The 18,110-nt window shown below is 45.7% G+C and overlaps 1 protein-coding gene across 1 annotated transcript; it reads right to left on the bottom strand.

Annotated features, from left to right (window-relative positions):
* Positions 1-759: 759 nt before the first annotated feature.
* On the bottom strand, positions 760-4,067 carry HTR1B (5-hydroxytryptamine receptor 1B). Its single transcript, XM_059842581.1, has 2 exons — positions 2,838-4,067; positions 760-1,936 (listed from the first exon to the last, which is right to left on the bottom strand). The coding sequence occupies exon 1, from the start codon at positions 4,031-4,033 to the stop codon at positions 2,900-2,902; it is 1,134 nt and encodes a 377-aa protein (XP_059698564.1). The 5' UTR covers positions 4,034-4,067; the 3' UTR covers positions 760-1,936; positions 2,838-2,899.
* Positions 4,068-18,110: the final 14,043 nt, after the last annotated feature.

Genomic DNA, 18,110 nt, shown 5'->3' with positions numbered 1-18,110 from the left:
ATTGTTTTATGTTATCTTCCTTGCTTCTTTCACACCATATATGTAAAAAAATTCTTAAATTTAAAATTATTATAGGCATTTCAAACAAATAAGATAACATTTTAGAAAACTCCTCTTGTCCCATTTGTCTTTAATAATTTAAGAGGGTACTTTCTAGAACCATAGTATAGTAGTTCTCTTTTTACAGATATGCAATTTCAAGGCAATTCTTTTGGATTTCTGCAAATTAATGAAAATGTTTATTTTCCACTGCTTCCATTTGTATCTTACAGACTTCCTCTTGCCTATGATCAGTAGAAGCACAAAGGGTCACACACTTTCTGTACTATCCAGTTAAGTAAGTCCTTATTACTTGAATATCTCTCTGAAGAATAGCAGGCAGATAAATCATGTAAGACTTTTCCAGTCTTTTAACAACCCCCATCCAGAATACATACACACAGCTTTAAAAGAACATTGATTACACTATCCACCAGATGCTAAAGTAAGTTTTCTTTGCTTTTAAAGGAGTAAGAAAAATATTTGTGGAAAAAACCTACACATTTTTTCTGACATTACATGAAAATAGTAATAATTATGCCGAACAGAACTAACTACAATGAAGGTAAAGCCGCCTGTTAAAAAACTGTCAACCAATTGAAGCCTGTAATTTCAACCTTCATCAATTGCTTTCTTGAGTGACTCATCAAATCAGTGTTAGCTGAAAAGTCAATACTGAGAAAGAGGGTAAACCAATAAAAACTCCTTTCAGTCACACAATTGCTACCACTCTTGAGAACACAGTCAAGCGTTTTATTGTTTATACTCATTTTCATTTACACATAAGAGGAACAATCAATGCAGTTCTATCACAGCAGGTGGACCATATCCTGAAACTCTGCTGAATATGCAAAGACTTGTCTTAAGGTCCAATCAGGAGGGAAAAAAAGAAAGAAATAAAGAACAAAACAAAAGAAGAAAAACTAAAAAAACATAGGGGGAAGTAGGGAGGCAAGAAATTTCACTAACATCAGTTAATTCATGATTCATGGGTATTTATTTTGCAGGTGAAATAGCTCTTTTGAAAGAGCAAACTGCTTCACTTCTTTACAAAATACACTAAATAATGTTAAGTACTTAGAGAATTCTAAATTTCGCAGTGGTTCATGCGGTAAGGGTGTGCAACCGACACAAAATGGAAAACATGGTTACAGCATCAAACTGCTACTCCTATTCCCAGCTGGTTTATGGAAAAGGTCATTGGACTTCTTGATTTCTGCTCCTATGGAGTAAGAGCAAGAAGTACTTCCTTTTTAAAGGCAACTATGAGGACAGACTACAGATATGCAGTGCAGTTGAACAGGTCTACAACTCTTGTTTCTAGAGCATTTGCATTTACTATTGTTTTGAAATACAAATATAAAACTTTTGCACACTGTCACTTCTCACACATGTTCAGCTGAAGGAGTCATTTACAGAATTTACTGTGATGCTCCTATTTTAAACGTGAGTTTGTCTCCTCTTGGCCTCATGGGTGAAAGGAGCAACTCTTTCCACTGAAAGAAAGAAATTACAGGTGTGCAGAAGTACAACTATGCTACCAACACGGACAGAGACAACTGTGCTCTTGTGCACACCCCTACAACCGGCCGGAGAACAAATTAAGAAGTTAAGCCTGCAAAATAAATGGAGTTTACTCTCAAACATTTTTTTTCTTCATTCCAGATGAATTATAGACCTTGATTCGAGGCTGCCCTGTTTTTGTTTTTTTTTTTTTTTTTTTTTGCAACTGATCTGCGTGCCTATTGGAACAGCATCTCTGCCAGAGTCATTACACTGAAACGCAGAGCTGAGCAGTTTGGTGGCAGAATGTATTGACGTTTTTGCAGCATCATGAGTCTGGCAACTGGGCTTGGGGAAGTTTCAAGCAGTGGGTCTTTACAATAGCAACTTGATTCTGCAGACAAAAAGCAAAAGATTGGCAGAATTATTAAAGTATCACAATAAAGGCATGTATGCATTATGCATTCTGCAGAACGTGGCGCTGAGTTTAGTGATGAGCTGGCAGCCACTGCTGTCAAGAGGCGTGGAAAGGCAAAGCCCTTCCGCGTGTGAAAAGACACACCGAGGTGTCCAGTCTCCCACGGAGGCTAAGGGACAGCTTCTCCCTTCGGGACGCCTGCTCGCAGCCGGCTCCGCTCCTGAAGGAGAAGCCAGACCCGTGAGAAGGGCAGAAGTAGGGCTGACCTTTGTCAGCAGCCCTCATCTGGGGCCTATCCTACCTCCCTTCCTCGCCAAAAAACCCGACAACAAAACCAAAAAAACACCAAGAAAAAACATCATGCCGCTGGTTCCGGAGCCGCATCGACTCCCTTCCGAGGGGGCTGCACGCCCAGCTGCCCAGCGGTGCCCGCAGCTGCCGGCGGGGGGCGGGAGGCGGCACCGGGGACGCCGCCGCGGGCGGGGACCGGCCCGGCCCGGCGCTCTCCGGGCAGCTCGGCTGCGGGCTGGGAAGGCAAGCGCCGTTTAGCACTAATTGGCCGAAACACGGGCAATAGCATACGAAATGGCGGCAGATTGGTTTAATAGGTGGAATAAAAAGCAGATTGCCGTGAGTCACTCCCTGCGATCTGGGCGGGGGGGGGGGGGGGTCACACACGACGCGCGCACACACAGCTTGTGAAATGTCAGGAGCGCGCAGCATCCCCAGCGCTCGCCGCCACTTGCGAAGAGTCTGAACACCAGCTCTTGTGGGGTCGTACCCCCCCCCGCCCCATTTTCAATCCCCCGCCCCATTTCCAACCCCCCCGGCCCGTCGCGCCCCGACTCTCCGGGCAGGGCGGAGTGCGCGGACCTACCTGTGGCGCCGGGCGCGGGCGTGCATGGGGGCTGCCCCGGGGAGCACATCGCATTCAACATTTCAGCCTGTGCATCGGAAACGTATGAGTTTGTGGAAAGCTTGTTTGAAGTCTTCGTTAGACATAGTATAGATGACGGGGTTGATGAGGGAGTTGAGATATCCAAGCCACGTGAAAAAGTCAAAGATGGCCATGTGGAACCAGCAAGCGTCCTTGCAAATAGGCATCACCAAGCTGATGATGAAAAAGGGCAGCCAACACACGATGAAGGCTCCTAAAATAATTCCTAAAGTCTTTGTAGCTTTCCGCTCTCTAGCGGCCGTCAGCTTCTTTTTCTCCAGCAGGGCGTCCGAGACCTTCACCTTCACCTGGTTCATGTACACGGGGGAGCCCGTTTCGCTGGATCCCTCGGGAGCCTTGGAGTTTATGGACGTGACGGAAGAGGTCGACCCCGGGGAGTCTGTAATTAACTGCGCCCGCGTTAGTCTTTTACCTGCTTTCTTTGGCGTCTGCTTCAAAATCCGCGACCTGGCTTCCACGTAGATCCTCCCGTAGAGGGCTATGAGCAGCAGAGTGGGGAAGTAGAAGGCTCCTACTGTGGAGTACACGGTGTACAGGACGTGGTCCGTGTTCACCACACAGTTAGATACTTCCTCGGCCTTCGCCTGCCGCCAAAACAAAGGGGGGATGGAGATGCAGATAGAGAAGATCCATACCAGTGCGATCATGCCCGCTGCCCGCTTGGGAGTCCGTTTCGTGGAGTACTCGACGGCGTCGGTGATCGCCCAGTAGCGGTCCAGGGCGATGACACAGAGGTGCAGGATGGACGCCGTGCAACAGGTGATGTCCGAGGACAGCCAGATATCGCAGACGATCTGACCCAGCGTCCACCTGCCGGTCACAGTGTACATGGTGCTGATGGGCATGACAAGGATGGAAACGAGGAGGTCGGTGACGGCCAACGAGGCGATCAGATAGTTGGCCGGCGTGTGGAGTTTCCTCGTCTGGTAGACCGTGGCGATGACAAAGGCGTTGGAAAGCACCGTGGCCAGGGTGACCAGCGCCAGGACGACGGCGAGCACGATCTTCCCGGAGAGAGGGGTGGCATCTTGGTAAATCACTTCCTCGGCGCTACAGTTTCGGTAAGAGTCGTTGGCGGAGCCCAAGTGCGCCCGGCAGGGGCCGGCCGGCTCCATCCCTCCGCGGCCGCCGCCCCCGCAGACGGCGGGGCTCGGCGCGGCACGGCGGGGCCGCTACCCCGGCAGGACCCCGTCGGCGCCGGGGGAGGGCTGCAGCATCGCCGCGCCGGCACCACCTCCCCGCCCGCCTGCCCGCCCTTCCGGGAGCTCCGAGCGGGCTCCGCGGAGCCTCACTCCCCACGGGCGAGAGAGCAGGGCAAACCGGGGGCCAGGCGCGCCCGCTCGCCCCGGCAGCTCATCGCCCCGCCGCCTGTCCGCGGAGCGCGGCGAGCCCCGGACATGGGGCTCCCGCCCCGGCCGCCCCTAAGCGCAGCCCCGCCGCCCGCGGCTCCACACCGTGTCTCGACGGGCGCGGTGGCAGCGCCGCATGCCCGCGGGCGGCGGCCTCGCCCCCCGGGCTGCGGGCGCGACGGCGGGGGCTGCGGGGGCAGCGGAGCCGCCCCGCCGGGCCGTGCCTTCACACGCAGCCCGCCGCAGCAAGTTTGCAGCCGCCGCGGGTGCGGGAGGAGCGGGAGGAGAAAGAGGAGGGTCCGCGGGAGGCAGGGGGAGAGACCACCTCCCATTGCGCCCCGCCGCGGGCCATGCTGTCGAGGCCCGGCCTCCGCCCAGCACTGGCAGCCGCGGGCAGGGGCCGGTGTGAGTGAGCGGCGAGCAGCCGCCGCCCCTTATATAGCGGGCGGTGCGGCTCCGCCGGCACCGAGCAACCGGTGCCGCTCTCGGGCGGGCTACCCGCCCGCCTGCCCGCGGAGGAGGAGCCGCCGCCGCCTCCCTTGGCCCTCCCTCCGGCACCCACCAGCCGCCCGACGGGGGGGGGGCTCAGCCCGCTACGGCCCCGTGCACCGCCCCACCGCCGGCCTCCCGCCCCTGCCCCTGCAGGCGTCGGGAGGAGCCCGAGCTCGTCCCCCGCCCAGGCGGGGATCAGCCCCTCCTCTTCCAGTCCGACGAGGGATGCCACGGCACGGGCGGATGCAGGTGCTCCTTGGTTCTGTCGTTGTTCCCACCCTGTTTTGCACAGTGCCCGCTACGCCGTGGGGCTGGGCGATGCCAGGCTCCCCAGGGAGCCCGGCGGGGCTATACCCCGGTGTACTTACTGCCCGCCGCCACGTCCCTCGGCGGCGTTACAAGTGCCGCTCGGTGCCGGAGCTGGCCGTGCGGGAAGGGCCGCGGCGACCGAGACTGTGCGGGACAGGGGCGCAGCCGGAGCGGGCTGGCACCGCGGGACTGCCCGCCCTGACCGCCGGGCGAGGGGCTGCGCAGCGCGGCGAGCCCCGCTGCAGCAGACGTGGATCCCCACCGGATCACATCGCCTGCTTCACACTTCTAGCAATCCCGTGTCTTCTGGGCTCAGGCTTTCTTACCCATTTATCTCCTTCCTTTTATATTTTTTCCTTTATTTTTCTGGTGCACTTGGAGGAGCACGCCCGCGGTTGAGCAGCCTTGATGTGCCCCCCAGGCTCCTCCATTGCTCGGCAGGCGGGGACAGGAGCAGCGGGAGCACACGTTTGTCCAAGTCCCGCAGCTCCTGCCAGCGTTTGTTCTCAGCAGCCGCAGGAAAGTTTTGCACACAAAGGGAGTGCGAGCTTGCTTTTTGCTGGGTCAGGATAATTCCAAGCTTGGTGAAATGTCTATGCTCCCGCCCGACTACATCTCCCGAAGATACCACAACAAATTTAAGTTAAGAGGAGACAAGCGTTTCCAGTCTGCAGGCGTGTTTGTGCACATCTTCACGTGCTGCTGCGTGCCTATGTTCCCTGTAAACTCTCAGCAGCTCCGTCTTGGACATCTCCTCCTGGCTGTTTTTCTCTGTGAGGAAAAAGCAGTCAGTTTCCCTGTGGCCCCGTCCTTTCTGGGTTATGCTCAGCACCACACAGGGGCAGGCACTGCGGTGTTCTACCTGGGACATCGAGCTCATGGATAGGGTGAGAAACTACTGCGCCTTGTTCTTCAGCGAGAGGGACTGGCTCACCCGAGAGGATGCAGATCAAGGAAGTACCACAAGAGGAGGCTGGAGAGGATCCATTGTGGCCCAGAGGGGCTACGAAACTCTAGGAAGTGAAGCACTGAACTGAAGAAAAGCCAGGGCTGCACAACAGTGTGAGAAAGTCAGAGCCCTGCAGGGACAGCCCCTTCCTCCCTCCTTCCTTGCAGGACGAGGTGCCCTGATCTTGAGATGTGCTAAGACCCACAGGTCTTTTTTTCCTGAGATCAAAAAAAAAAAATCCAAAAAAACAAGCGGTGGTGCTTGAGATTTTGTAAAATCTCTTCCAGATCTTTAGTTAGACTCTCAAGAAACGAGGTGGGGGAAGACTGGATTAAAGAAAGCGCGGCAGTCAACGTTTGCCTACATTCACTGAACTGACAGGAAGATGAAATGTCAATGAGCCCTTCTGTTTTCCCAAAAGGGCATGGGGATGGGGTTTGGTCCGTTTCCATGTTTTTATTTTGTGGTGCCTCCTTGTGTTAAAGCAGGCACCACCTCCTTTTGGTGCCTGGTAATTGGTTGGAAGCTCTAGACTTTACTGCATTAAAAATAATAATACAGGGCTGTCTGCATTCTTCTGATCTCTTTGATAGGCAGAGATTTTTTAATCCTGGCTTCTAATACAGTGTGATATTGCCTTCACTTCTGCTCAGCATTTCTGGCTTAATTTAGTTGTGCTTAAGTTGGCAACTGCCCTCAAGCCTGTGTAGCTCAACATTCTTCCCAAATAGGGCTACATATCTGAGAGGAATTTAAATTTAAAACACCAATAATAACAAGAGGAAAACCTAGCCCTTCATTCAATTTTGGAACAGCTTGCCTCTTGTGCAAAGGCTCTTCTGATAAAATTATAAAACCTCCAAGGGCAATGTTCAAGCCCTAGCCACAGTCATCAGCCATGGTGTGTAGTGTAGACAAGTGTTATGTGAATGGGTAATGAGTTCTGGCCACCCTACTAATGTCACTGTTTATTCTCATTCTAAAATATTTGTGTTCTGTGCACAGCTTTTGCTGTTGCCCTTCTCCATTAATTCTGGGTCATTATTCATCAGTAATCATTGTTCATTGCTTCCCTCTTTGTCTTGCCAAGAAGATGGGTTTTTTCCTCCCTCATTTGTTTTCTTCCGTTGTGCTTGCTGGTTTCGCACTCATTTCTGTAGCAGCGCTGTGAGTGGTCAGCAAAATGTTCACCCAGTGTGACAGGTCTGGCTGTGGTGACCTCAGCTCACCTGACTTCCTACAAGGACCACCAGGTCCTCCTAGGCAGGCTCAATAAGCATTCCCCATGCTTCTCTCCAAGGCTCCAGACTTGGGTTATGAAGAGCTGCAGGAAGAAAGTAAAGCCAGCTTCCTGACAGTGGTCTGTGTCCTGGTGCTGCACATCACTGCTGGAGGGGCATGCAGATAACATGTCCCCATCCAGGCTCTGGAACTGCTGCTTTCTTCTGCTGTGCATGCTGCTTCCAAGGATTTGTGTCACAATGAGGGGTGCTCAGGTTGTAGAAGACTGCTCTTCCTCTCTGCTCTGCCAGGCTGCACATAGCCCCCTGTCACAACTGGACTCCCAAGGGCCAAGGCTTGATGAAAGCACCAGATTCTACCTGGATCATCAATAAGTGCTGGAGTCTTGGAGAGCCAGTCAGACCCGTATTGTGTATCATATGTACTGTCACATGAACGATCATATCTCACTGCTGGGCTGTCGCCCAGAAGCTTGCATTTCATTGTTTATTTTCTCCCCTCCTAACTGGATCTGAAAAGATGCTTATGAGAAGAGATCTTATTTCCTGAAGCTTTTGGCTTCTGTGCAGAGGCAGGCATAAAATTAATTTCTTTCTGCTGGCATAAGACTGTTAATACTTCTTATATCCAGATTCTGATGTACTAAAATACCCAAATATAGAAACTGCAATGAAAACTGAGCCTATTATTGGTTTATTGCTTCACAGACTGCCCATGTATGGCGTAAATATCTTATAAATAAATTAGAGAGGGAAGACAGACACATAGAAACAAACCTAGTACAGAAAAGAAAAGTCCTCATTGTACAGTCAGATCTGTCCTGGCCTCAGATAATGTTGTGTGGGTTTTGGCTCTTGCATCTTAAGGTATATTTGAACACGAAGCTCAGTGCACAATATAAACTTCACCTCTGCTCTTGACTCGGCTGGTAAGTTGTATGTAATGGCATCTGTAGCCTCCTGCACTGTGATGAGACTGATACTCATATTTTAAATAATGAAATTCTGAGTCCTTCTGTTAGCAAAGATTACCTTGGCTATGTAAATCAACACGGTGGTATTTTGTTGAGTTTGCCAACAGGCAAATAACACTAATGTCTATGGGAAGTTTCTCAGTGTTAACTTTAAAGTACAGCTAAGGCCATTTAAATGCCATCACTTTTAAGTCACTAGTCAAAATAAAATCACCCAGCTTGAGTTAGTGAAATTTAATTATAAGGAACAGCTGGGCCTAGTTTTGATTTTTACTCTAAGGACCTAGACAAAGAAACAAGCACATGGGCTCAGAAGGCACAAAATACACACTCAGTTTCTCAACCCATACTGGTCAGGCACAGTTGCTGAAAAATGCACTCAGTTCCCCTCCAAAGATCATTCAATTACCCTGAGTAGGCAACTGAGGTCAAGCAAAAACATCCCCTCCAGTCCTCCCTTACAGTGTCTCTAGCAGTTATTCTCCATTCATTGCACTGACCCTCACACATTTCAGTTCATGGGGGTTGAAGTTGAGGTTGGTGTCTGTTCCTCATTCATCTACAAGGAATTTGATTTTTAACAGTGTTCCTGGAGATGCTCCACAGGAAACCACTTCAATCCTGCCCTGTCTCCTCTCCTTGCACACTGGCCACAACTCTCCTGCTTTGTCACAAATCAGAAGAATTGACTGCTTGTGTTAAAAGGGCTGTGGTTTCAGTCTGAGGCTGCTGGAGCCTCTAATTCACACTAAAATCAGTGCAAAATCCTGTTTTGGTGCCAGAGGATCTGGCTCAATGATCAGCCCTCCAGTTCAAGCTGTCTCCAGTAATATACCTGAAGGGATTTTAACCTACCTGCTGTACTATGGGTGGATTATAACCTGCTATAAAATTCATTCATATCCATTGGGGAATGATCTGTGAAAAATAGGCGTGACAGTATGACATAAAGGTACAGCTGTCTAGGAATAAAAGTCAATGGCATAACCTTTAGCACCTGTTCAGCATTAAGGGAAAGTACAATGCATTTAGGCTTTGTGGGATTCAGATGAAAAAAGGTCTAATTGTCTCATCTGCTCAGATCTGGCAGAAGATAAGTTCTCTGCTTTCAGATATGGACCTGTATCAGTTTTAGAGCATTGTCCCACTTCAGTATGTTCCAGTCTTTCTGTCTGATTTAGAGAATGGTCTCCTTTCAGGATCCAGAGTTGACTTCAAAGGGTCCCAAATATCAGGTTTTCAGAAATGAAACACTGAGTTTTTTGTTTTTAAAAAAATACTCTGCAGACATTTTAAAGCCACAAGCTACTAATGCATAAAGCTTCATGGAAACTTGTGCAATGCAGTGAACCACTGCAAAGAAGTAAAACTGCTGAAAATTAAGAACCGAATCTTTTCCTTGTGAAATTATCATGTCGGCATTGATTTTAGGAGAGCTACAAAAATTCCTTTCTATTAGAGATCTGCTTCTTCTGCATGGCTGATTAATATTTATCTAGGAAAGAAGGTAACATATGCTAAGCCCACTGCCACTATTTATAAGCATACTCTAGTCTTTGTTCCCGGAGGTAATCAGAAGCTAGGAGCTTTTGCTGGCATGCAGATTTGGGCTGCTAATTTAATAAAATGCATCAACCATTAATTTGACTCCTTTTAGGATGTTTACTAGTTGACAGTTTCTTTTGCAGTATGAGACTTAATTGCAAAATTTAGTTGTCTGTTCTGCTTAGCAAGAGCCTTACAGAAAGATGCCTCTTAGAACCTGCTGAAATTCAGGAAGAGAAGCAGTTTTGAAGGCCACAAAGGTCTTGTAGGCTTACTTTCATCAGCAGATTAGTGTAGCAGGACTAAAGCAGTAGTGAATGATCATAGCATCATCCAAATATCAGAGCTTTGCAAGGTCAAGAGGCCCTTTGAGAGCTTCAGGGTACATACAGTTATTCTCAGCAGCACTTTGCAAGGCAGAGCACAGCGGAAGATCTCATTCTGGTCACAAGGGACAGTTTCTGTAAACCAATTTAATCCAACATAATCTGATCTTGGAGAGAGGCTATTATGAAACTGATGGTCTAAATGTTGCAAAGTGTGAAATCCATGAGTGAATCTACTAAAAAATGTTGAGTCAGCAAAGGCCATCAGCATCCACCAGTGCTCTATGGGTAGCTCTTGAGGGAAGAAAACAAAGGCCCAGAAGAAGTAGGTAAATAAAATTGTGTAACTTGGGGCTTCTTCCAAATACAAGGTATTCATGCATCCCACTGCTTGGAAGCAGAAAGTGTCTTATCTGGCCTTTCTCAGAGTAGCCAAGTAGAAGTACAGAGCCAACCGTACATCTTTTCATGTTTCTTTTCTTATTTCCCAATCTTTTCATTATCCAAAGATTGTTTAACTAACCATCCCAAATAGAAGCTGTGAAAGTGCATGTCTTTATGTTTCATGTTTAAGGTTATTTATTAAGGAAGGGAATACTTAACTGTAAAAGATAGATGGGGTCTTGATCATATTTAAAAGGGTATGTCTTAATTCTCATTACAGGAAGAAGCCAGTTTTAAGAGATTCAGATCTCAGGTAGAATATGCCCATAAAGAAGTTTTGAGGTGACTCAAAAAATACCTTGGCTTCTAGGTGTAGCCTTTAAAACGTTAGTGGATTTTTAAAAAGTTGAGATACGGACTTCTTCTCATTTGCCAGATGGTCATGTCTATGGAAGCAGAATCAGATAATTTTTATTTTGAAGCTTTTAAATTCCAGTTGTGAATTTCATGGGTTTCTGTTTCTTTCCTTAGGCAAATCCTGCTATGTCCTTTCCCCAGTTCTTACTTTCCATAGTTCCATCTCTTCACTCTAGGAGCTCTGCAGAAGTACACGCTGGGTGCACAGTTCACCTCTTTAAGAGAAAACCAAGGCTTCCAAACCTAAGCAATCTGCTTCTTTCCAACTACTATTAAAACATGCATCTATTATTAAAACAAACAAAAAACCAAACCAAAACAAAACAAACAACAAGAAAAAGCAATCTGCAGTTTACTGTGTTTTTCTTTTTTTTCTTATTATTCTCAAACATTTCTGGACTTGGCCCAGATCAGTCTCCACAACCCCATTAAAGTTCACTACTTTCATCCTAATGATGAACTTTCTCCCCCTCATTTCAAAACTCCTTTACTGCCTTCTCCATATCTTGCTCCTGCAGCTTAGAACACATCTGCATGGAAGCCTGACCTTCTGTGCCCTCACTCTGCTCCCACTACTGTCCTTGGGAAGGAGGAGGGAGAATATCCTTGCATCTCCCCTCCAGACCCACAGCTTCTGTCATGTTTAAAAGAGTCCTAAATCCTAGGGTATTTCTACACTCCAAAACCATAAACCCCCACCTAAGAGTCTAGAAAATACTTGGGTGAAGTTATCTCATTGCCCAAGTTGCCCCTGCTTAGGAACAGCTTGAAGCTAGGGAGGTTTAGTTGCTAAAACTGCCATCCTGGTTTCTATAATGTTTCAGCTATGTTTTTCTGATCTTGGAAGTTGCATTATACCTACCTAAAATGCTACCACACAATTTCATAGCCTGCTGTTGTGGCCATGACCCTCTTCTCTCCTTATCCTTTCTTTGTGCATCCTTTTGCTTATCTCATTCCCTCAATTAATACCTCACTAATAAGCACATTTTCTTTACATGACTTTCAAAGCCTTTGGTAGTTCATCTACTTCTCATCACATATTCAGGTTAATTACTGCCTCCCACTAGCCTCTGATGTTGGCCCCTCCCTGAGTATTATTCAATTTCAGTCAGACATCTTCATGCCCTCCCAGACTCAAGACAAGTTTCCTGTGTCAGGCACAGATATCCTCATTATAAAGGATAAAAATCCTCCCTCGCTGTGATACCAACAAAGCACACTTTACAAGAGTCAGGCTGTTGATTAAACTATGACTGCTACCTATTATTCTTCTTGGTTGTATTTTCTTTGCTGATGTTTTCCCACCTGTGTGCCTCTGCTAGTGCTAATCTTAGACTGCAGTTCTTTTGAGCAGAGACACCATATTTGCTACTATGAAAATAGTTTTGAGGGTCCTGATTCTACCCTTTGAGTGGCTTGGAATAAACTCTCTGTCAATAGTAGCTATTAATATCTTCTCTTGTGTTGTTTTTCATCTGTACAGTTCAGAAATCACTGTCAAGATCTAAGCTGGCCAGGGGAGAGAAAATATAATGAAAGGTTTGTGGGTTGAGATAAGGGCAGGGAGAGATCCCTCAAGCAGTTACTGTCATGTGCAAAACAGGCTCAACTTGGGGAAATTAGTTTAATTTACTGCTAATCAAATCAGAGTAGGGTAATGAGAAATAAACCCAAATTTAAAAAACCTCCCCACCACCCCTCGCTTCTTCCTGGGCTCAACCTCACTTTTGATTTCTCTACCTCCTCCCCCCAGGCAAGGCAGGGGGATGGGGAATGAGGTTGGCGGTCCGTTCATCACACATTGCCTCTGCTGCTGCTTCCTCCTCAGGGGAGAACTCACACTCTTCCCCCACTCAGTGTGGCGTCCCTCCCATGGGAGACATCCTCTCTGAACTTCTCCAGCTTGAGTCTTTCCTATGGGATGCAATTTTTAACAAACTGCTCCAGCATGGATCCCTTCCACAGGGTGCAGTCCTTCAGGCACAGCCTGCTCCAGCATGGGTCCCTTGCAAGGTCACAAGCCCTGCCAGCAAACCTGCTCCAGTGTGGGCTTCTCTCCATGGGTCCATGGGTTCATCCAGGAGCTGGCTCCAGCACAGGCTTCCCATGGGGTCCCAGCCTCCTTCAGCTGCATCCACCTGCTCCAGTGTGGGGTCCTCCGGGAGCTGCAGGTGGATATTTGCCCCAGTGTGGACTTCCATGGGTTGCAATCTCTACTCTGGCATCTGGAGCACCTCTGCCCCCTTCACCTTCATTGAAGCTGCTTAATGTAGAGCTGTTTCACCTATTCTTTCACTCTGCTCTTCTGCTACAGTTGCAGATCCACAGGGTTTTTTCTCCCTTCTTGAATACAATATTCCAGTGGCACTACCACCATCACTGATGGGCTCAGCCTTGGCCAGCAGCGGGTCTGTCATGGATCTGGGTGGCATTGGCTCTGCTGGACACAAGATAAGCTTCTAACAGCTTCTCACAGAAACCCCCCTGCTACCAAAGCCTTGCCATGCAAACCAAATACAGCAGCAAATGATCCACATAAACTGACATGATCAGCACAGTGGACAGTTCAAAATAAGATCAACCAGAACCTACGAAATATGAAGGTTCCTCATTTTCTGCTTGAGCAAAGCAGTTTTGCTGTATGTTTTGTTATATTTTAAAGATAAGAACTGTCCCTTGTTTACCTTATGCAAGTAGTGAGAAATAAACAAGAGTAAAAGAGCATGCTATTAAGATGTAATGTGCACCTGGTTGTTTGCTTATATTGCAGCTCTGAATTCTGAGCTATAGAGATAAAAGGGGGGAAACACTCCAGCTAGAAATTCTGTTCTTAAAGACTGGGGTTTTGAGAAGTAGAGAACATGATTACCCTTTCCCTTCTGCATCTGCCCTAAAAGATTGATTTCTCCAAAGTCTCCCTAAAGGATATTATCTCACTTAAAGTTTGATTATAAGAATTGGGGATTTCATCTTAAGTGAATCTGCCTAACCTCAGCCTAAGATGCATACACCTAATATAAAACTTTGAGCAGCTGGTCATGGCAGACAGGACTTCCATTATCAGTGACTTTCCAAGCTTCTTCCTCTCTCCTTTGGCTGTAGGGCAAATGTTGACATTTATTGTTGGAAATGTCTTTTATTGGGGTACATTTCTTGCCTCAGCAGATTTTCTTACTGGCTTAGTACTATATGTAACATTAGGAGTTAATTTACTCCTGTCTGCTGCTGGGCTGCCCTATCAGTGACCTATGAACCAGTGGTGACAAACCCAGTAATGTAGATTGCTCTTTTACATGATTCTGAAAATGAATCTGATAAAACCTCAGCAGTACTCCCACTTCCTACATCTCACATTTACATTTACACTTGGTAAATTCCTGAGAAAAAGAATTTTTAGTTTCATGTTCTGAAAGAGACCTGCAAGAGTTCAGTAGTTCCCTTATCAAAAAAAGAAAAAAAAACATTTTGGTAGCATTGTTCAGTCTTTGACATTTTAATTGCCAGTAAGTACACAAAGTCCTCTGAGACATCATCCTCTGAGGAGCCATGAAACATGGGTCAGCCAGTTGTTGACAGCCTAATATTATCTGTCTGAAACAGCATGAAGAAAGCTATTCCTGGAAGCTGATGGTTGTGTGCATTCCCTTTCTTGGATTTCTTTCACGAAAATTATTAAAGCAAGTTTGATATCCTCCTTTCCTTAATGAAGGCAGTGGGTTAAATTTGTTTGGGAGATTTTAAGCATGCTTTAAAATCATCTGCTGTCTTCTCACTCCCTTTTCTCTTTGTACTCAATGCTGCTTTCATTTAAAAGGGTCAGACTGCTGCTTATCAAGGATCGTTTGGGCTGAAAAAGATCTGCCCTGAAAAAAGTCTACCTGTTAACTGTTTTCAGCCCCTCTGACATTTGCTCATGTATCAGAAATTTCCAATTGATTGCCAATCAGATTTCTGAAAAGACAGAAAAATGAAGAAACAAGTTACTTGGATGTCTAATCATAAGCATGTTTAATATGACCTTGAGCCAGGAGGACTTGATGAAATGGTCCTAACACTCTTTTGTCAAAGTCTCTATATTTGGATATATTTGAAGCTAAAGGGCACAGTTTTACTTTTTGTAATTTTAAGAACACTTGGTGGGCACAGCCAGATGAAGGAAAGCAATAGAGAAATTTGAGGATATTTATCAAACAGTTTTAGATAATTTCAGCCTTTGCATCTTGATAATAGTAGCTTATACAAGCAGTAGCTTCACTGAATTATGCAATATTCAGATGGAGGTGATTTGGAAATAGATGTGTCTCTGTAGGGAAAGTTTTGTGTGGGTTACCCCAAAAGCCAGAAATGTGAAAATATAGAAAATTAAGAGCAAATGATCTCAAGGATCTAAACCAAATCTTGACAAAATAAGGACTAAACCCTGCTGTCATTTAAGCAATGTAACTATGTACATTTACAATTAAATTCCACCCACACTACTTACATACTGGGTAGCATTTTTCGAATAGTTGAAACTTGCTAAAGAATTTGAGCATCCACCTATTGCAGGCAGAAAAAAGTAACAGATTTTTAAGGACCCAAGAAGTGTTAGGGATCTCTACCAATAACTACAGGCCACACAATTTTACCAACCAGTACTCTGACTCAAGAATTTGTGACTGGAGCAAGCATTAGGTCTTAGTTGAGGAAGGCAAGCAATATATTTTATCAGCCCAGCTGAAATACCAGGAGAAAAGCAGAAAAATCATCAGGGACACAAGAGATCTTCAGCAGGTCACATATTCTGACCCATCCCAATTCATTCTTCCAGATCTCTTTTTAGTCTTTTCCACTGGTGAAATGCTGGTAAAAATCTGGTAAAAATTTCCATCTTTGTTTTTGGAATTAACTCGTATGCCTTAAGTGTCCAACAGTTGGCCCTTACATGCCATTAAATTAAAGAGTTCTTGGTACCAAATGACATCTGCCAGTATAGTTTTTTTGGCCTTCAACCAGATAGCCTGCAGTCAAGGTTCATTCTTAACCTATTTCTACTGGTTAAACAGACCTGCTGTCTTTTAGTCTGTGTGCTCTCGTGCCTCTATTTTCTGATAATTGTCTTCCCAGGCTCATTACTTCTTCCTTCACCATTCTCCTAAGCTGTCTCTCTTATGCTACTTGAAGCCAGTGTAAGAAGACTAACAGATACAGATAGATATCAGATATATGGTATGCACATATATCCTTACCATAAAATTATATATCTGATAAAATATGTAAGCATATATGTGTGATATATATAAAAATATGTGAAAGTCACAAAAAAGAAGGGAAAAATAATGAATCAAAGAAGGGAAAAAGTTCATGATGATGATGGTTGGCATAAGAATTCATATAAAATCAGAGCCGCACATTTTATTTTAAAATACACATATACAGCCTAGCTGCTCACTAGTAAATTGCAGATGTACTCTATCATTTTATAAACTAATCCATGGAAGCAAGGTAGGGGACAATTTCAAAGGGAAGCTGCATCTACCTTTGCTGCATTGGCAAGGCAAAGCCACAGGCTGACCTGACCCAGCGCTGGCACCACTGTGCTCCCCAGAGGATGTCAGGCTGGATGACTTCCAGAGGATCCTACTCCTGCCAGCATTGCTCTGCTTCTTTGCATTAATGCAGAAAGATTTCTGGACATAGCCACGAGGGATTAATAAATAGTGATGACTGAATTTGGAAAGGTAGCTTTAGTTATCAAGGCAATGAAGACACAGAGCTGCCCTTTTAAATACTGTATATAAACGGGAGCAGGGAGAAGCACCATATGTAATAAAATCCCAGCAGAATTTAACAAAATAAGGGTGACCTGATTTTGGCAGTGTGCTGTTTGGCTTTCAGAATGAATTATTGTAAAAACACAGGAATTAGAGAAAATAGGGATTGAACTAATGAAGAAAGAAATATGAGGGATTGCCAGGAATGAGGAAGAGCCCAGCAGAAAACACTAACAGACAGTATGAATGGAAACAGCAAACTTTTCCCCCATTAAGTGCAGTCACAGGAGGGATAAAATGTGCTGCAAAGCAAAACTGATGGACTAAAACAAATCTGGCTAAATTACTGATCAAGGCAAAGTTTTGTCTTAGCCTGTATGAAAGCCAAGTGTAACAATTCTGCTGTTATTATTGCTGTTCTATTAATTATGCAATACATATCAATAAAGATTCCTTTTGTGCTAGATAAGCCCTGTGGATCCTATGATCTTCATAAGAATTTAGCAGGAATATTCCATGCCTTTTTTTCCAACTATTTTTTTTTCCCATGCTAATAGAGTATTCATATGACAGTACAGCTCTTACTAATCTAAGGATTTAATAAAAGGTTTAATTGCAGAGGCATTTTTCTGAAAAGCAGAGGGATATTTATTTTCTCCTCAAATAGCCATGAGGAAAGTTGAATTAAGAGGTTTATAGCATGAGATTTATATTAGGTTTAAAGGATACCTGGCCACTTCAGCAGAAGTGGGTTTGGAATAATCAGTGATGAAGTAAAGAATTGCTTCATTTGTTGCGGACAAGTCAGAAATTCAAGTCCTTGGGAAGCTTGGAAATTCACTTGAAGTAACATTTGAGTTCAGCTTCTGTCTGAAAACCACCTCTGATAGGTGATGTGACTGTATGGTGCAAAATGCATTTTTGTGATGTGGGAGTCTCAGAGAAGTCCCAAACCTGTTCACCCTGTCTTGCTCCTCATTAGTGAGAATGAAAGACTCACAGTCTCTCTGTTAAGAGGAATCTGGGGGTCAACATCCATCCAGCAGCACATGCACAGAGCCTGGTCTGTGCTGGTGAGTGCTGTCACTGTCTGGGCTGGGGCAGGACACAGGACTTCGTGCTGCACTTGTCACAGTCTCTGCTGTAGCAGCAAAAACCAGGGAGGCTGCCTTAGTCTGGTTGCCTCTGCAACTAGATATCTATGGCAGACATTAGATTTTCCCTATAAAAATGTCTCTCTTGTCAGAATGGTATAAAGAATCCTAATGTAAATGAGACTCAACCCACATTGCACACTACAGTAATGCTGATTTGTTACAAAAGGAAGCACTGCTATTCAACACTGTGTTAATGAGTGGTGAGATAGATTCATCTTGAAGAGGGGGAAAGGATGCCAAACCGTTTGATCAGGAAACAAGGAAAATTAAAAAGATGTATTTCTTTTAAAGCA

The sequence above is a fragment of the Haemorhous mexicanus genome, chromosome 3, assembly GCF_027477595.1.
Source record: "Haemorhous mexicanus isolate bHaeMex1 chromosome 3, bHaeMex1.pri, whole genome shotgun sequence".
Classification (NCBI taxonomy): Eukaryota; Metazoa; Chordata; class Aves; order Passeriformes; family Fringillidae; genus Haemorhous; species Haemorhous mexicanus.
The sequence above is the reverse complement of the archived record's forward strand: the minus strand, read 5'-3'. Positions and strand labels throughout refer to the sequence as shown.

Excerpts from the sequence above, each read along its gene's own strand:
- HTR1B (XM_059842581.1), bottom strand. The coding sequence starts at position 4,033 with ATGGAGCCGGCCGGCCCCTGCCGGGCGCACTTGGGCTCCGCCAACGAC.